General features: G+C 42.3%; 1 protein-coding gene across 6 annotated transcripts in view; it reads right to left on the reverse strand.

Moving 5' to 3' along the window:
* LOC129813647 (ras-specific guanine nucleotide-releasing factor 2-like) overlaps positions 1-20,696 on the reverse strand; it is a 42,403-nt gene extending 21,707 nt beyond the window's left edge. For all 6 annotated transcript variants that reach the window (XM_055866038.1, XM_055866029.1, XM_055866021.1 and 3 more), the window contains exons 1-8: positions 19,902-20,696; positions 13,580-13,686; positions 12,480-12,627; positions 12,179-12,268; positions 11,812-12,065; positions 11,613-11,692; positions 3,693-3,886; positions 3,396-3,505 (exon numbers count right to left, since the gene is read on the reverse strand). In XM_055866038.1, the coding sequence (XP_055722013.1) occupies positions 3,396-3,505; positions 3,693-3,886; positions 11,613-11,692; positions 11,812-12,065; positions 12,179-12,268; positions 12,480-12,627; positions 13,580-13,686; positions 19,902-20,180 (1,262 nt within the window). In that variant the 5' untranslated portion in view covers positions 20,181-20,696. The remainder of the gene's footprint in view (positions 1-3,395; positions 3,506-3,692; positions 3,887-11,612; positions 11,693-11,811; positions 12,066-12,178; positions 12,269-12,479; positions 12,628-13,579; positions 13,687-19,901) is intronic.
* Positions 20,697-21,233: the final 537 nt, after the last annotated feature.

Consider the following 21,233-nt stretch of genomic DNA (forward strand, 5'->3'; position numbering starts at 1 on the left):
ATGAACACAACCACCGTTAGCTACATTATCAACACAGTGATTGTTAGCTGCATTATCTACACAACCACTGTTAGCTACATTATCTACACAGCTGCCGTTAGCTACATTATCAAAACAACCATTGTTTGCTGAAAATACATTATCTACACAACCACTGTTAGCTTAAGCTACATTATCTACACAACCACCCTTGGAAACATTATCAACACAACCACTTTTAGCTACATCCACACAGCCACTGTTAGCTACATTATCTACACAACCACTGTTAGCTACAGATACATTATCCACACAACCACTGTTAGCTATATTATCAACACAACCACTGTTAACTACAGCTACATTTTTTACGCAAGAACTATTAGCTACAGCTACATTACCTACACAACAACCCTTAGCTAAATTATCAACAACCATTGTTAGCAACAGTATCTACACAGCCACTATTATTAACTACAGCTACATTATCAACACAACCCCAGATAGCTACATTATCTACACAGCCACTGTTAACTACAGCTACATTATCAACACAACCACCCGTAGCTACATTATCAACAAAACTACTGTTAGCTACATTATCAACACAACTACTGTTAGCTAAAGCTACAGTATCCACACAGCTACTGTTAACTACATGATCTACACAACCACCGTTAGCGACAGCTACATTATCTACACAACCACCCTTAGCTACACTATCGACACAACCACTGTTAGCTACATTATCAACATGACTACATCAACATGACTACCATTAGCTACAGCTACATTATCCACACAGCCACTGTTAGCTACATAACCCACACAACCACGGTTAGCTACATAATCTACACATCCACCGTTAGCTACATTGTCAACACAAACACTGTTAACTACATTATCACCACAACCACTGTTAGCTACATATACAACATACACACTGTTATCTACAGCTACAGTTGAAGTCAGAAGTTTACATACACCTTAGCCAAATACATTTAAACTCAGTTTTTCACAATTCCTGACATTTAATCCCAGTAAAAATTCCCTGTCTTAGGTCAGTTAGGATCACCACTTTATTTTAAGAAAGTGAAATGTCAGAATAATAGTAGAGAGAATGATTTATTTCAGCCTCCATTTCTTTCATCACATTCCCAGTGGGACAAACATTTACATACACTCAATTAGTATTTGGTAGCATTTCCTTAAAATTGTTTCAGTTGGGTCAAACGTTTCGGGTAGCCTTCCACAAGCTTCCCACAATAAATTGGGTGAATTTTGTCCCATTCCTCCTGACAGAGCTGGTGTAACTGAGTCAGGTTTATAGGTCTCCTTGCTCGCACACTCTTTTTCAGTTCTGCCCACAAATTTTCTATAGGATTGAGGTCAGGGCTTTGGGATGGCCACTCCAATTCCTTGACTTTGTTGTCCTTAAGCCATTTTGCCACAACTTTGGAAGTATGCTTGGGGTCATTGTCCATTTGGAAGACCCATTTGCAACCGAGTTTTAACTTCCTGACTGATGTCTTGAGATGTTGCTTCAATATATCCACATCATTTTCATCCCTCATGATGCCATCTATTTTGCGAAGTGCACCAGTCCCTCCTGCAGCAAAGCACCCGCACAAAATGATGTTGCCAACCCCGTGCTTCACGATTGGGATGGTGTTCTTCGGCATGCAAGCCTCCCCCTTTTTCCTCCTGTAACGAACGTCGTTGGGAGAAGGAGAAGAGGACCAAGGTGCAGCGTGGTAAGTATTCATAATACTTTTAATAAATACGAACACTAGAACACAAACAACAAAACGACAAACGAACAGTTCTGCAAGGTGCAATACACAAAACAGAAAACAACTACCCACAAACACAGGTGGGAACAGGCTACCTAAGTATGGTTCTCAATCAGAGACCACGATTGACAGCTGCCTCTGATTGGGAACCATACCAGGCCAAACACCTAGAAATTCAAAACATAGAATGCCCACCCCAACTCACGCCCTGACCAAACCAAAATAGAGACATAAACAAGGAACTAAGGTCAGAGCGTGACACCTCCAAACATAACGATGGTCATTATGGCCAAACAGTTCTATTTTTGTTTCACCAGACCAGACGACATTTGCAAACCGTAGTCTGGCTTTTTTTATAGCAGTTTTGGAGCAGTGGCTTCTTCCTTGCTGAGCGGCTTTTCAGGTTATGTCGATATAGGATTCGTTTAACTGTGGATATACTTGTAACGGCTTTCTTCCTGGGATGAAGGAGAGGACCAAAATGCAGCGCAGTTAGTGTTCAACATGTTTAATTTAACAATAAACAGTGAACATTAACAAATAAGAAAATAACAAACCGTGAAAGCCGAGACAGTCCTATCTGGTGCAGAACACAAACACAGAGACAGGAAACAACCACCCACAATCCCCAGCACAAAACAAGCCACCTTTATATGATTCTCAATCAGGGACAACGATTGACAGCTGTCTCTGATTGAGAACCATATTAGGCTGAACACAGAAACAGACGAACTAGACACACAACATAGAATTCCCACCCAGCTCACGTCCTGACCAACACTAAACAAGCAAAACACATAAGAACTCTGGTCAGGACGTTACAATACTGTAGATAATTTTGTACCTGTTTCCTCCAGCATCTTCACAAGTTCCTTTGCTGTTGTTCTGGGATTGATTTGCACTTTTCGCACCAAAGTACGCTCATCTCTAGGAGACAGAACGCGTCTCCTTCCTGAGCGGTATGACGGCTGCGTGATCCCATGGTGTTTATACTTGCGTACTATTGTTTGTACAGATGAACGTGGTACCTTCAGGCATTTAAAAAAAAAGGAGAGCCGCACACTCAAGGAGCTCAGATGCAAAAACTTCAGGTGTTTGGAAATTGCTCCCAACGATGAACCAGACTTGTGGAGGTCTACAATATTTTTTCTGAGGTCTTGGCTGATTTCTTTGGATTTTCCTATGATGTCAAGCAAAGAGGCACTGAGTTTGAAGGTGGGCCTTGAAATACATCCACAGGTACACCTCCAATTGACTCAAGTTATGTCAATTAGCCTAACAGAAGCTTCTAAAGCCGTGACATAATTTTCTGGAATTTTCCAAGCTGTTTAAAGGCACAGTCAATTTAGTGTATGTTAACATCTGACGTACTGGAATTGTGATTCAGTGAATTATAAGTGAAATAATCTGTCTGTAAACAATTGTTGGAAAAATTACTGGTGTCATGCACAAAGTAGATGTCCTAACCGACTTGCCAAAACTATAGTTTGTTAACAAGACATTTGTGGAGTGATTGAAAAACTAGTTTTAATGACTCCAACCTAAGTGTATGTAAACTTCCGACTTCAACTGTACATTATCTACACAACCACTGTTAGATACAGATACATTATCCACACTCACTTCGACAGCTCCTCTAGTTTGGACTTGGCGAACTCCAGGCTCTTGCGCTCCACGTGCTCATGAGGTGTGTGTGCCAGCAACTCATGGAGAGTAATGATGTAACGAGGAATCTAAAACACAACGGAAAGATGTCTGACTGTCTGTCAGTCAGACGACATATAGCTCTACAGGTGAGGTGAGAGGAGGTCTGGGCCATATGGTAGATGTGGAAGTTGAGGGGTTAAAGGTCGGAGGTTAATGAGGTCTGGATGTGTGTGTGTGTGTTTGTGTGCACGTGCGTGCGTGCGTGTGTTTTACCTGAAACATGGGGTATGTGAGGAAGGTCTCCAGCATGCGTTCCTCACAGGCAGTATTAGTCTCATACTGCTTCAGCAGCTTGTCAAAGTCTCTGTTCTGTTTACAGTTGGCCAGGACCTGCAGGCTGTACTGGTGGTTCCTCACAAACTCCTGGTAGATATTCAGCATGGGCAGCAGAATGTCAAACAGGTCCGCTAGAGAGAGAGCAAGAGAGACATTAATACACATTATACACACATAATAAATTACACTGAACAAAAATATAAAAATATATAAATGCAACTGAGTTACAGTTCATATAAGGAAATGTATTATGCCCTAATCTATAGATTTAATATCACTGGGAATACAGATATGCATCTGTTTGTCACAAATAACTTTTTTTAAAGGTAGGGGCGTGGATCATAAAAACAGTCAGTATCTGGTGTAACCACCATTTTCCTCATGCAGCGTGACACATCTCCTTCGCATAGAGTTGATCAGGCTGTTGATTGTGGCCTGTGGAATGTTGTCCCACTCTTCAATGGCTATGCAAAGTTGCTGCATATTGGTGGGAACTGGAACATGCTGATGCACACGTCGATCCAGAGCATCCCAAACATGTTCAATCGGTGACATGTCTGGTGAGTATGCAAGCCAGCTTCCAGGAATTGTGTACAGATCCCTGCAACATGGGGCCGTGCATTATGATGCTGAAACATGAGGTAATGGCGGTGGATGAATGGCACGACAATGGGCTTCAGGATCTCGTCATGGTATCTCTGTGCATTCAAATTGCCATCAGTAAAATGCAATTGTGTTTGTAGCTTATGCCTGCCTGCCCATACCATAACCCCACCGCCACCATGGGGCACTCTGTTCACAATATTGACATAATCAAACCGCTCGCCCACACGACATCATACACGCTGTCTGCCATCTGTTCGGTACAGTTAAAACCGAGATTAATCTGTGAAGAGAACACTTCTCCAGCGTGCCAGTGGCCATCGAAGGTGAGCATTTGCCCACTGAAGTCGGTTACGACACCGAACTGCAGCCAGGTCAAGACCCTGGTGAGGAGATTCATTATTTTAAATATGCTATTGGACCAAAAACAGATCTGGCTAATTAATCTATATGGGCCAAATAATGATGATCTGAAAATATATATATTATAATCTATTGAGCTCACAAGCAACAAATGAATCTATTATTATTGTGGGAGATTATAATATGGTTTTAAGTACCTCAATGGATCGTAAAGGAATTCCCACTACAAACATTCACCCTCAAGCACTTAAGGACATCACGAATATCATGGATACATTAGAACTAGTGGATATATGGAGGCTACCTTGTAGTTTACCAATGAAATGGGAGGATGGTGAAGTAGGCATACTTGGTATTCATATCTCAAAAAAATATAAATGAACTTACCACGATCAATTTCAATAGAAAGTTTGCAAATATAGATAAGATTCTGCAACCATGGAGAGGTCAATACTTGTCTATTTATGGAAAACCCACATTGATTAACTTTGGTCCTACCACAGTTTACTTACTTACTAATGGCTCGGCCTACTCCAGACGACTCGTTTTTTAAATAAATAAAACAATATTTCCTTTTATTTGGAATGCTAAGCCAGACAAAATTAAACGTGCCTATTTTTATAATGAATATGAATTTGGTGTGCTAAAATGATTAAATATTAAAGCTTTCAACCTCTCACTAAAAGATTCAGTCATACATTGGTTAAACTTAAACCCCAAATGGTTCTCCAGTAGATTATTAAGAAAGGCCCATGCTTTGTTCAAAATGTGCCTTTTTGCCTTTATACAGATTACAATTTCTCATTTCTGACTAATTGAAAATTTAATTTTGTTTAAAGTATCGCTCTTTCTTCAACAAGCCATACAAAGCTGGTTACAATTTCAGTTTTATCCTCCAGAGAAGATAGAACAAATATTACAACAAATGTTATGGTTAAACTCAAATTTACTGATTAATAAAAAAGCATTCTTTAAGGAAAAAATGTATTAAAATGTTATTATATTTATTAATGATATTATTAATAGAAACTGTGGAGTTATGTCACATATGCAGCTATCGAAAATATGTGAATGTCTGCTCAATCCAAACTTACAACCAACTGATTGCAGCATTACCACATGGAGGAGGCAAGTGGAAAAGGGAGAAGGTAGGGACTGTTTTGCCTGCAATATATTAAATATACAAATTGGCTGAAAAGAATTGAGATAAATAGATGAATATACCAGTTTCATTTGAGAACAAAAATGTTGACAGCTGCGCCATACAGCTTGCAAAATAAATGGGAAGAGATTTTTGATGTACCGATTCCATGGCACATGGTTTATGAACTGGTACAAAAAACAACATTTGATTCAACACTTGAGTTTTTCAATGTAAATTATCATACAAAATTATTGCCACCAACAGAATGCTATATTCAGTTGAAGTCGGAAGTTTACATACACTTAGGTTGGAGTCATTAAAACTCGTTTTTCAACCACTCCACAAATTTCTTGTTAACAAACTATAGTTTTGGCAAGTCGGTTAGGACATCTACTTTGTGCATGACACAACTCATTTTTCCAACAATTGTTTACAGACAGATTATTTCACTTATAATTCACTGAATCACAATTCCAGTGGGTCAGAAGTTAACATACACTAAGTTGACTGTGCCTTTAAACAGCTTGAAAAATTCCAGAAAATGATGTCATAGCTTTAGAAGCATCTGATAGGCTAATTGACATCATTTGAGTCAATTAGAGGTGTACCTGTGCATGTATTTCAAGGCCTACCTTCAAACTCAGTGCCTCTTTGCTTGACATCATGGGAAAATCCAAAAGAAATCAGCTAAGACCTCAGAAAAAAATTGTAGACCTCCACAAGTCTGGTTCATCATTAGGAGCAATTTCCAAATGCCTGAAGGTACCACGTTCATCTGTACAAACAATAGTACGCAAGTATGAACACCATAGGACCACACAGCCGTCATACCACTCAGGAAGGAGACGCGTTCTGTCTCCTAGAGATGAACGTACTTTGGTGTGAAAAGTTCAAATCAATCCCAGAACAACAGCAAAGGACCTTGTGAAGATGCTGGAGGAAACAGGTACAAAAGTATCTATATCCACAATAACATGAGTCCTATATCGACATAACCTGAAAGGCCGCTCAGCAAGGAAGAAGCCACTGCTCCAAAACCACCATAAAAAAGCCAGACTACGGTTTGCAACTACACATGGGGACAAAGATCGTACTTTTTGGAGAAATGTCCTCTGGTCTGATGAAACAAAAATAGAACTGTTTGGCCATAATGACCATCATTATGTTTGGAGGAAAAAGGGGGAGGCTTGCAAGCCGAAGAACACCATCCCAACCGTGAAGCACGGGAGTGGCAGCATCATGTTGTGGGGGTGCTTTGCTGTAGCAGGGACTGGTGCAGTTCACAAAATAGATGACATCATGAGGGATGAAAATTATGTGGATATATTGAAGCAACATCTCAAGACATCAGTCAGGAAGTTAAAGCTTGGTCGCAAATGGGTCTTCCAAATGGACAATGACCCCAAGCATACTTCCAAAGTTGTGGCAAAATGGCTTAAGGACAACAGAGTCAATGTATTGGAGTGGCCATCACAAAGCCCTGACCTCAATCCTATATAAAATGTGTGGGCAGAACTGAAAAACCGTGTGCGAACAAGGAGGCCTACAAACCTGACTCAGTTACACCAGCCCTGTCAGGAGGAATGGGCCAAAATTCACCCAACTATTGTGGGAAGCTTGTGGAAGGCTACCCGAAACGTTTGACCCAACTGAAACAATTTAAAGACATTGCTACCAAATACTAATTGAGTGTATGTAAACGTCTGACACACTGGGAATGTGATGTAAGAAATGAAAGCTGAAATAAATCATTCTCTCTACTATTATTCTGACATTTCACATTCTTAAAATAAAGTGGTGATCCTAACTGACATGACAGGGAATTTTTACTGGGATTAAATGTCAGGAATTGTGAAAAACTGAGTTTAAATGTATTTGGCTAATTTGTATGTAAACCTCTGACTTCGACTGTATGTGGGGCATACAACAATCTCAGCTCTGTAGATTTTGCAAAGAGACAGAATCACTAGAAATGTATTATGGTATTGCCCCTATGTAACTTGTTTCTGGTCACCGGTTCAGGAATGGTTAAAATATCACAACTTTCACTTAAAATTAACCTTACAAATAGCAGTGTTGAGCGATTTGGAAAGCCAAAGTCAGTCAATAAATAATATAATAATACTCGTAGGAAAGATGTTCATCTTTAGCTCACATTCTATGGATACTATACAATTAGAAAGATTCAAAATGTATGTAAAACATCACAGCACAATTAAAAAATATATGGCACATGGAAACCAAATGAGGGTGGTCTATGGTGATAGGTTGGATGGGCTGAGAGTTGAGTGGCTGAGGGGTGGGATTAAAGAGCTCATGTTTTCTAATGTATTATTGTTATGTGATTGCTATATATAAAAGTACAATGTATGTAAAATGTATATGTAAAATGTATGTACAGTATATGTAGCAGAAAAGCTGTAAAAAAAACAAAGAAGATATGAGTCCCTGGTGAGGACGACGCGCACGCAGATGAGCTTTCCTGAGACGGTTTCTGACAGTTTGTGCAGGAATTCTTCAGTTGTGCAAACCCACAGTTTAATCAGCTGTCCGGGTGGCTGGTCTCAGACAATCCCGCAGGTGAAGAACTGGGATGTGGAGGTCCTGGGCTGGCGTGGTTACACGTGGTCTGAAGTTGTGAGGCCGGTTGGACGTACTGCCAAATTCTCTAAAATGACATTGGAGGTGGCTTATGGTAGAGACATTTTTCAATTCTCTGGCAACAGCTCTGGTGGACATTGCGGCAGTCAGCATTCCAATTGCACACTCACTCATAACTTCAGACATCTGTGGCATTGTGTTGTGTGACAAAACTGCACATTTTACAGTGGCCTTTTATTGTCCCCAGCACAAGGTGCATCTGTGTAATGATCATAGTGTTTAATCATCTTATTGACATGCCACACTTGTCAGGTGGATGGATTATCTTGGCAAAAGAGAAATGCTCCCTAACTATGGTGTAAACAAATTTATGTAAACTCTATGTAAACTGGAAACCACATATCCTGAGGCTGCATTTATTGTAGCTGGGGATTTTAACAAGGCTAATCTGAAAACAAGGCTCCCTAAATTTTATCAGCATATCGAATGCGCGACCCGGGCTGGCAAAATTCTGGATCATTGTTACTCTAACTTCGCCGATGCATACAAAGCCCTCCCTCGCCCTCCTTTCGGCAAATCAGACCACGGCTCCATTTTGTTGCTCCCAGGCTATAGACAGAAACTAAAACAGGAAACGCCCATGCTCAGGTCTGTTCAACGCTGGTCTGACCAAAATTGATCACGTGGACTGGGATGTATTCCCGGATAGCGTCGAACAACAACATTGATGTATACGCTGATTTGGAGAGCGAGTTTATTAGCAAGTGCATCGGTGATGTTGTACCCACGGCAACTATTAAAGCCTTCCCCAACCAGAAACCGTGGATTGATGGCAGCATTCGCGCAAAACTGAAAGCGCGAACCACTGCTTTTAATCAGGGCAAGGTGACCGGAAACATGACCGAATACAAACAGTGTAGCTATTCCCTCCTCAAGGCAATCAAACAAGCTAAGCGTCAGTATAGAGACAAAGTAGAGTCGCAATTCAACGGCTCAGACACGAGAGGTATGTGGCAGGGTCTACAGTCAATCACGGACTACAAAAAGAAAACCAGCCCCGTCGCGGACCCGATGTCTTGTTCCAAGAAAAACTAAACAACTCTTTGCTCGCTTTGAGGACAATACGTGCCACCAACACGGCCCACTACCAAAACCTGCGGGCTCTCCTTCACCGCAGCCTACGTGAGTAAAACTTTTAAACGTGTCAACCCTCGCAAGGCTGCAGGCCCAGACGGCATCCCTAGCCGCGTCCTCAGAGCATGCGCAGAACAGCTGGCTGGTGTATTTACGGACATATTCAATGAAACCCTATCCCAGTCTGCTGTTCCCACATGCTTCAAGAGGGCCACCATTGTTCCTTTTCCCAAGAAAGCTAAGGTAACTGAGCTAAACGACTATTGCCCCGTAGCACTCATTTCCGTCATCATGAAGTGCTTTGAGAGACTAGTCAAGGATCATATCACCTCCACCCTACCTGACACCCTAGACCCACTCCAATTTGCTTACGGCCCCAATAGGTCCATAGACGACACAATCGCAATCACACTGCACATTGCCCTAACCTATCTGGACAAAAGGAATACCTATGTAAGAATACTGTTCATCGACTACAGCTCAGCATTTAACACCATAGTACCGTCCAAACTCGTCATCAAGCTCGAGACCTTGGGTCTCGCCCTCGCCCTGTGCAACTTGGTCCTGGACTTTCTGACGGGACGCCCCCAGGTGGTAAGGGTAGGAAACAACATCTCCACCCCGCTGGTCCTCAACACTGGGGCCCCACAAGGGTGCGTTCTCAGCCCTCTCCTGTACGCCTCCAACTCAATCATCAAGTTTGCAGACAACACTACAGTGGTAGGCTTGATTACCAACAACGATGAGACGGCATACAGGGGGGAGGTGAGGGCCCTCGGAGTGTGGTGTCAGGAAAATAACCTCACACTCAATGTCAACAAAACAAAGGAGATGATCGTGGACTTCAGGAAACAGCAGAGGGAGCACCCCTCTATCCACATCGACGGGACAGTAGTGGAGAAGGTGGAAAGTTCAAAGTTCCTCGGCGTACACATCACGGACAAACTGAAATGGTCCACCCACACAGACAGCGTGGTGAAGAAGGCACAACAGAGCCTCTTCAACCTCAGGAGGCTGAATAAATTTGGCTTGTCACCTAAAACACTCACAAATTTTTACAGATGCACAATCGAGAGCATCCTGTCGGGCTGTATCACCGCCTGATACAGCAACTGCTCCCCCACAACCGTAAGGCTCTCCAGAGGGTAGCGAGGTCTGCACAACGCATCACCGGGGGAAATCTACCTGCCCTCCAGGACACCTACACCACCCGATGTCACAGGAAGGCCAAAAAGATCATAAAGGACAACAACCACCCGTGCCACTGTCTGTTCACCCCGTTATCATCCAGAAGGCGAGGTCAGTACAGGTGCATCAAAGCTGGGACCGAGAGACTGAAAAACAGCTTCTATCTCAAGGCCATCAGACTGTTAAACAGCCATCACTAACATTGAGTGGCTGCTGCCAACATACTGACTCAAATCTCTAGCCACTTTAATAATTAAAATTGGATGTAATATATGTATCACTAGTCACTTTAAACAATGCCACTTTATATAATGTCTACATGCCTACATTCCCTACATTACTCATCTCATAGGTATATACTGTACTCTATACCATCTACTGCATCTTGCCTATGCCGTTCGGCCATCGCTCAATCATATATTTATATGTACATATTCTTATTCATTCCTTTACATTTCTGTGTAAAAGGTAGTTGTTGTGAAATTGTTCGATTACTTATTAGATATTACTGCATGGTAGGAACTAGAAGCACAAACATTTCGCTACACTCGCATTAACATCTGCTAACCATGTGTATGTGACCAATAAAATTTGATTTGATTTGTGCACACATTTTTGTGTGTATCGAAAATACATGGGATCTTTTATTTCAGCTCATGACACATGGGACCTTTACTTGCTGCATTCATATTTTTGTTCATAGCTAGATTCATGCACAGATCCTAGAAATGCAATACATTGATAGAACAGGTCGCAAGACGATTCCATATTGATAATCAAAGAGGTCAGCATTAAATAACCCACTGTTTAAGCACTCTACTCACCCAGCACCAGAGTGGGCCAGTTGGCTATCCGAGCCTTCAGCCCCTGGTGGAAGATCTCATGGAGGAACATGATGGTCTCACTGAGGACAGAGAGAAGAAGAAGACATGTTGTTGAGATCTCAGGCCTACCAGGTGAAGAAGATGCTTCTGACATCGTAGTCTGCGTGTGTGTGCGTCCTTTCATATGTATATGTGTTACCTGTTGAGGAAGATGCTGCTGACGTCATCATGGCTGATGGGAGGTTTCTTGGAGCTGGCGGCCATACGTAGTGGTCTGAGGAAGAAGTTGACCAGGACAGAGAGCTGGCAGACGTACTCTGTCTCTGCCTCCACCATGGTAAATACGATGTGGTTCCTCTTCCTCATGTTCTCAGCTTGTGGAGAACAGATGTAGTCCTGAACAATGATCTTCCACTTCCTCCGACACAGCCAGCCTCGCATGAAACTCTGGACCTGTAGGGGAGACAGGACACACCGGTCAGAATACACACATAAATATAGGTCAGAATACCTATCAAAACCTTGAGGGAAAAGTAATCAAATACCGTAAAAACAATTGCTGATACCTTTTTGATCTTTTTAATGTCTGGATCCTCCTCCTCTTGATTAGTCTGGCAAGGCAGAATCCTTTCCTTGTCCTTATTCAACAGTACGATCTCGAAGAACAAAGTCAACAGTCAGATCCATGTGAGTGTGTGTGTATGTGTGTGTGTGTGTGTGTGTGTGTGTGTGTGTGTGTGTGTGTGTGTGTGTGTGTGTGTGTGTGTGTGTGTGTGTGTGTGTGTGTGTGTGTGTGTGTGTGTGTGTGTGTGTGTGTGTGTGTGTGTGTGTGTGTGTGTATGTATGTATGTGTATGAGTGTTTGTACCTCTGCTTTCAGCCTCTCTATCTCTGTGTCCTGGTCCTCTAGCTGGGTGCGTAGCTGGTTGGCTGCCACCTTCTCTGTCTCCATGATCTGGACCAGGTGGATGTACTTCTGCATCAGGACCTCACGCTCAATGATGATGTCAGAGTAACTACAGGTGGAATGGTAAGTGTTGAATGTTAAAACTAAGTTGACATGGTGAACATTGCACAGCAAACATCACAAAAGCATTCCGCTCGATACATATTACCAAGAAACATAATTTTCAAAGTTAACATTATAGCATTAGTTTATTCATAATCCATGAATGTACATTAGTAACAGCAGAACATACACATCTAGTTCAGTGGTAGTCTCTGGGAGGGAGGGAGGGAGGGAGGGAGGGAGGGAGGGAGGGAGCGAGGGAGGGAGGGAGCGAGGGAGGGAGGGAGCGAGGGAGGGAGGGAGGGAGGGAGGGAGGGAGGGAGGGAGGGAGGGAGGAAGGAAGGAAGGAAGGAAGGAAGCAAGGAAGGAAGGAAGCAAGGAAGGAAGGAAGCAAGGAAGGAGGGAGATGTAGAGAGAGCGAGACAGAGATGTTATGATTAGTGGGATCAAGAGAAAGAGAAGAGACAGAAAGAGCGAGGCGGAGTGTTGAGGTCAGAGGTGTGTTGTAATCACTGTGGCAGTACAGCACCAAAGTGTGACCTAAATGTGAACCACTCCGAGCAGAGCACGCACACACACACACACACACACACACACACACACACACACACACACACACACACACACACACACACACACACACACACACACACACACGCACACACACACGCACACACACACACAATCTCTTACAAATGGAGCAGAAATGTGGAGAGGTGATTGTGTGTGTGTGTTTAGCGTGTGGATCACTATACAGTCACTGTGTGTCTTAGAGCAGATCAAGCCACACTGGCTACTTAGAGGAGAGTCAGCTGTTGCATTTACATGTGTGTCATGAGTACAACAAGCAAGCCAGACCCAAATCAAGCCCTAACTCCTATCCTTCCCCTAGCCCCTAGCTGCTACCTCTTGTAAAGAGGTGTTGAGGTTTTGTTGTTGGATTGACTCCACCCTCTTACCTGGCCTGTTGGATATACTCCACCCACTTATTGCAGTCTGACTCCTCCTCTGTCCGCAGCTCCAGAGGCTTCTGACCGTCATGGCCAAACACCACCAGGAAGTAGTGCTGGAGGAAACAGGAAAGAGAAATTCTATTACAAGGAAGTAAACAGGAAATAGAATCAACATGTGAAGGTGCTACTCAATCAATTGCAGGTATCAGATCAAATCAAATCAACGTTTATTGGTCACATGCGCCGAATACAACAGGTGTAGACCTTACAGTGAAATGCTTACTTACTTACTCTAACCAACAGTGCAAAAAAAGGTATTAGGTGAACAATAGGTAAGTAAAGAAATAAAAACAACAGTAAAAATACAGTGAAAAATAACAGTAGCGAGGCTATAACAGTAGCGAGGCTATATACACTAGCGAGTCTATAACAGTAGCGAGGCTATATACACTAGCGAGGCTATAACAGTAGCGAGGCTATATACAGGCACCGGTTAGTCAGGCTGATTGAGGTAGTGTGTACATGTAGATATGGTTAAAGTGACTATGCATATATGATGAACAGAGAGTAGCAGTAGCGTAAAAGAGGGGATGTTTGTAGTGCTTTCAGAAGTGTTTGATTTGCACAGCAGCATGTCCTGGAATGCCACACAAGCTCGCACACATTCACACACACACGCACACATTCACACACACACGTAGACACACACATAGACACACACACACACACACACACACACTTAGACACACACATAGACACACACACAAGTTGCTCTTTCTCTGCCAGGAATCCAATAAACACGCAACTTCCTCCATGTTAGGCGTTCCCACCACACAAACAATACTCTCAGAATATAAAGAATGAGTCAATTGTTTAAAACGTTTTTAAAAATGTAGAGAACATTTCTTGAGTCCTTGCCACTCAGCATGAAAAGCAGGAAATGTCATCCCAAATGACCCCTTCTATCTGTGACTCAGTTCACTGACCAAAACACATTAGAGAGAACAGGAGAGTGCTATAAAGGTCATAGTACAGAACCAGGTTTCCTGCAAAATAAACAATTGTCTTATTTACACAGCAAACATGACCCCATTGGCTCCATATGGATATTCAGTGGACAAGGTGGGCACGGGCTAGCCCACAGCAATCCCACATCAGCCCAATTAATACATTCCTATTAAATAGCAAAGGCTCATCGACCTAATGTGGGCAGCCTACATGGGGACAATATTTTAGCCCGGACTGGACCCACATTGTCAATCAAATTAAATGAAATCAATGTGTCAATGTGGACATGTTTGCTGGGTAACTACTGTGTTCTGCCAACTCATTCCTTGGGAGGAAAGGAGAGTGACTGTTTATGTAAGAAAGACTGTGATAAGAATGTCTCTATTCTATTCTATTTGACAATATTGTTACATTTAGATTGTTCAATTTCTATTTTAAATTAGAATGTAATTTAATAAAATTATTAATCTAATGTCACCACTGATCTGCTTATTTAGAAAATAAAGATGTGAATCTGTATGCGATACATAAAATGCTGGACTCAATGACAATATGTTTTCATAGAATTAGATTCAAATCCACCACAAGCTGTTGTTTCTATCAAATAAAATCAGATGATACAAAAATGTGTATGTATATAAGCGGGTAAGAGACACTAGCGTGTTTGCCTGTTAAGAGACCAGAGAGAGGCTTGAGGGCGTGTTTGTGTTGTGTGTGTGGATGTATGTGTGTGTGCAGGTTACATAACGACCAGAGCTTGTGCAGCTTCTTACTGCTGCTAATCCGGCCTCCCCAGCCTAAGGCCTGCTGTCAGCTGGGGGATAACAATGAGAGAGAGTACTTTATTTTTAGTATTTGGCCCAAAACAAGTACTTTTATTTTAGTATTTGAATGGTTATTTGTAAAAACCAAATAGTCTACCAAATTGTATTCGAGAGTATTTTCAAATACTTATTTGTAATGCTATTTTCAAGTACCTGGGATAAATGCATGGGTGTGTATTTGAGTATTTCCAAATACATTAAAATATTCAACTACTTGTCAAAAAATATTTCTGAATATTTACTTTGAAAGTATGTGAAAGTAACAGATATTTTAAATACTATTTGAACCCAGGTCTTGTGTGTATGTGAATGTGTGTGTGTGTTCATGCATTTTAATGTGTGTGTTAATGTGAGGACAGATTAATGATTTCTGCTACCATGGCTGCTTACAGCAGAAAAACACAAACATGCCCCCCCTAACTGCCCCTCTCTCTCTCTAACCGCCCCTCTCTCTCTCTCTCTGGTTGATTTTTGTGGTATTATATGCTGGTTCTAAATGTAGTTTCATTGCTTTACTTGACCTAACAAAATGGTCTCTCATCTTCTCTCAGTCTCTCTGTAACTGTCACAGTGAGTCAGACACCCTCACAGCAGAGTTTCACACACAAAACCTCTAAAACCCTCCCTTTAGTCCCTCCTCCTCTTCTCATCATAATAAATACTGTCAATCACATCCCAGCGCTCTCTCTCTCTCCTCATCATCTACATTTCTCTCTACTCATCTTCAGCCTCTCTCTCGATCCTTCAATCCATCCCTCTTTCACTATTTCACCAGCCTCCTGTTAGTCTTATCATCTCTCATTCTCTCCCTCCTTCTCTTTTTCTCTAATTATCTCCCCCCCTTTCTGAGAAAACTTGTAGGCTACCTTACATAACATTTCTTGAAGTGCTTCTGTGTGTGTATGGTGTGCGTGGTGTGTTGACAGCGATGTGTCGGTGTGTGTGTGTGTGTGTGTGTGTGTGTGTGTGTGTGAGAGTGTGAGAGTGTGTGTGTGTGATGTGTTCTAAAACTGTGCCACTTCAACCAACAACCATGGTAACCATGGTAACCCATCAATCTGCCGACTGGCTGGCGCTGAAGTAGCCATCTTATTAGCACAAAGAACTTTCCTCTGCGGAGAGGTATATTATATAACAACTTACATAAAGAGAGAGATCAGAAAGAGAGAGAAAGACAGAGATAGAGAGACAGACAGAGAGACAGAGAACGCGAGAGAAAACGCGCGCGCGAGAGAGAGACAGAGACAGGCAGTGAGACAGACAGAGAGAGACAGAGAAAGAGACAGACAGACAGAGAGACAAGTAGAGAGAGAGAGAGACAGAGACAGAACACTTACAGGCAGGCAGTATTCCCTATTTTTTTGCAGCCCCTCCCTACCCTCCTTCGCTCGTCCTCCATATAAAACAATTCATGCTTTATTTGGCCTCATTTGCATGTGCAGCTCTCAATGTTGCTTCAGGGTCCTTTGCACGCCCCCCTCCCAAAAGCATTAAAGGAAACACTGATTCCCAAACTGCTGCTGCTAATTTACAGTCTGACCCCCCCAACCCTGCCTTTTCACCAGCGACTGAGCCTTCACATGGAACTATCTCCCCTCTCACACACTGTCTACAGCCTCAGAGCCCACAGCAAGGCTACAGAGACACACGCTATCCTCCACTACCTCACAAGACCAACACCACACACACACGCAAAAACACACACACAGACAACCAGGACCAGATACATTAACACAATGCACAGCCCAAACCCCCCAGACACGTACAGTTGCTACAGTAGTTGATAAAAGTTTTTAAATGATGACAACAGCAACTTTAAGGAGATGAGGCTGCTGCTAGGCACGATATATTCCAAACTGTACTGCTCAGTGTGTGTGTGTGTTTGTGCTATCTGCAATGTTTTTGTCTGGTTTAAACGTTTAAAGGCAAAGCAGCTAGCAAGGTACTTCTCCGTGCGGTCATGGGCAGCCTAGCTGTAGGCCTATGGAAAAGACGGTGCTTTCTAAATCCATGAGTGTCCAGATATCCGTGAACTTTGACCTGTTTGAATCCTTTTCGACTGTAATTGTGATACATAGGATTCAAATAAAGTATCTAATGTGTGTATGTGTGCACGTGTGTGTTTGCGTTTGCGTGTGTGTTACTGTTTGAGTTTCTGTGTGTTGTGTGTTTGTGTGTGTGCATGTGTGTGTGTGTGTGTGTCTTTAAAACCCTCTCACTTTGCAGCCTTTGGAGCTGTGTGTTTGTTGTCCACTAAGTGGCCTTTATCCAACAGGATCAAACACTGTATTGTTTGGGATGTACCATGAATATGCTAAGCTGAAGCATCAGGTAGAAATTAATTAGGTTTACAACACCTTAGTAATAACATTGTAATAATATCTATTGTTATAATACTGTTATAAGACTGTTCTATACCTGTTTGTTGCTCAGCTGTATCAAACCTGTTAAGAAGCATGTTCCCTACCACGTGGTCAAAACGTTGACCTCACACACACTGTAAACCAGGGGTTCCCATTCCCAACTTTTGTCTCCCAGGGCCTCCTTTTTTGCCTTTTAAATACACCACCAAAAGCTTGATTGTGTATAATTTGAGGGACCTAGGAAGGTTTTTATATACTGAAGCTCATTTCCTGCAATTCCACATAGTTTTAGAACACTCATGACATCCTTTAGGTAGGCTATTTGATGATAATAAAAAATTAAATAATAATAATAATGGATAAGGAAAATAAAGTCTAGACCCGATTTCCCCAGATGTTATTCACCTACCTAATATGTTTTATTATTATAATTTATATTAACCCTCTATTTAATTATACATAGTCTTTTACAGAAAGTGAATATATCAATTGATAGCGACAGAGTCACACATTGTATAACTCCTTGAATTTAAGCTGTAGCTCAGATTCTGAATGTCATAGAGACAAATCATATATCCCCCATGTGCATCAGAGTTCCGTCTTCCTCCAGCTTGTTTCTAGACAAAAGCATCGCAGATTTCGTGTCGTTATAGATCGGTAAATAAAATCGCAAATACCCCTCAAATCAAGGAAGGTTCTGCGCCCCCCAGGTAACTTTAGGGGGCGCGACCCCTAGATTGGGAACCTCTGCTATAAACCACATACGCACATCACACACACACCTGAGCTGAGCAGAATACAGTGCACACAGGAGGTTCAGTTAATAACATGCAATCACTGGCGTAACAGAATCTGAGGGGGGGAAGAGAGTTATATACTACAGTTGCAATTTCTCATGTTGCAATAAGGTTTGTTCAATGTTTAATGGAGACATCTGACTATAACTGAGTACCACCAGAGCTAGCTGTGAGAGTTAGATAAGGGTGTCAGACATAGGGTGCGGGGGCCATCTGATGTGGCCAAATGTTATCTAATAAATGTGTGTTCCCAACACCAGCAACCATCAACCTTTCAGATAACATGTGATCTGATGTGACAATAAAAACCCCTCTTCCTGGTGCCTCCAGGCTATGAGCTAATCACTGTCTTACTAGATGATGATTGTGATGGTGTGTTGGGGATTTTTGTTGTTGTCCTATTTTCACCAATGAGCTACCCTTCTGACACTTCTGATCTAATTAGTGTCTTCAACTAAAGTAAAAATGTAATAAGCACAAGGACCTGGACACGATTTTTGAAGCTAAATGATGTTGATACCCCTGATTTAGAGGCTGTAAAGTGATGTTAATATGAAGTGAGTAGCCTATATTTAGTACAGGACACGGATGCAGGTGTTGGTTTCGGGGTAATTTCAAAGGCAGGGGTTGAATACCGTGCCAAGGTGACGTCAAGCGGCACACATTGGAGATACACAGACAGATACTGAGTATGCAAAGAGCTTGAGAAACACAGAGATATATACAAATACAGATGAATGGAAAAATATTTATATAAGAAACATTTGCATTGATGTGCATATCCAAAGGTAGACTACTGTACTGTATACAGAGAAAGTGAACTTGCTGTCTCCACTCTCCAACTGTGAGGATGTAAAGTAAACAGGAAAACGTCTTGTTATCAGTTACTGACTCCATGCAGCTCATCACAATAACAAAGATGTCGGCCAGTAATGGAGCTCTTCATATGGCTACTGGACTAGTGTTTCCATATTTAGCTTCACTTCACTACATTGGAATATAGTACAGCAACTGTCATGAAGATATGGCAAAGTAGTCTGCGCTGCTATGTTCTGAAATCACAACACTTCTAGTGTAAAGCCACATTTAGAAATATTCTACACATTCTACATGTATTCCAGGTAGCCTATGGAGGAAATCAATTGTCATCCCTCCATCCCACCTCTCCTCTCAACTAAAGTGCACCTTCTCTGCTTAATCCTCGTCCTTAATCTGTTTTATGTAAAATAACAGGGAGACAAACCTGTGTCAACACTGCGAGCAGAGACCAAAACACAGAACCATGTCTGGTGCACTGCACTACAAGATACCATGGTAACTAGGGTACCTAACCCACCTGCTGCTTGTCCACCGTCTCCTTGCTGACGGTGGAGCCTTTGTGCGCGGGAACCCTCTCGCACGTGCACCCCTCCAGCAAGTAGATCCCAGAGGGCCGCGTGCTCTGGTCGTTGTCGAAGTAAAAGAGCACATTCTGGTAGAGAGCGAAGTACTTGTCGTTCCACCGACTGTTCTCCGTAGACTTCTTGCTCAGGATACCGCGTTTTGTGCCCTCTTTGCGCGCGACAACCGACAGATATAGAGCGTGGCCCTCATTATATCGCACGCTTTTCTGCATTTTCCGTGGGACCCCTTCTCGCTGTCGATTTCAATAAGTGATCGTTGTTGTTGATGTCATATCTGTGACATCTCTCTCATATTTTCAATGAGAGTTGGACAGGAAATGAGAGAGAGGAAATAGATGTGGAGGAGCAAGAGAGGTAATGCAAGTTTACCACGGACGTGCAGGGAAAAGTTTGGAGTCCTATATACGCAGCGCGCTGCAAAGCAGCAGACTCTAGCGCCTTCTACTCACTCAGATGGACTCACCAACCAGAAATAAATCTATACACCCACGTTGCAATGCCTCAGACTTTCGGAACGTGTTCCAAACGGCCCCAAATGACAAGAAAATGTATATTCAAAATGGAAAATCGCAAAATCGTTTCGTTCAGGCTGTAGCTGCGTAAAACCAAAATTGATTGAGTGAACAAACGGTGAAAACAGCTCTAATCGGATTTGACAGGTCGCTCTGGACTGGAGCTACTGTCTGTCACTGTAGCATAGCCTGGTTACTGTATGTCTTTCGGGGCGGGACGACTGACAGTCATTGTACAGTCTAGCTGCAGCGTTTGCGCCTCCCTCGCGCTCAGTTGTGGTAAAAAGGTGAAACAATAGGTTTTACTCAGGGGCGGACTGGGACAAGAATTCGGCCTTGGAATTTTATCCACACCAGCCCACATCACTGCATGTGCCACCAACTCATCACTAACCATACACACACAACCCATCACCACAAATACACCCTACACCCTGACCCTACACACCCGACTTAGACACAGGCAGTAGTGCTGACATATAACATTGGCAGTACAGTACAGATTTCTCAACCATTTCTGTACCAGCGACTGGCGAGACATGGTCCTCTTCCTCTTTTTTAACCAGCTCATGTTGAAAACAAATACAATATGTATACACACCACTGGAGATACAGCTCACGAGTGGTGTAAAGTACTTAAGTAAAAATACTTGAAAGTACTAATTAAGTCATTTTTTGTGTGTATCTGTACTTTACTATTTCTATTTTTGACTACTTTTACTTCACTACATTCTTAAATCAAATAATGTACTT

Source organism: Salvelinus fontinalis, chromosome 2 (genome assembly GCF_029448725.1).
Source record: "Salvelinus fontinalis isolate EN_2023a chromosome 2, ASM2944872v1, whole genome shotgun sequence".
Lineage (NCBI taxonomy): Eukaryota > Metazoa > Chordata > Actinopteri > Salmoniformes > Salmonidae > Salvelinus > Salvelinus fontinalis.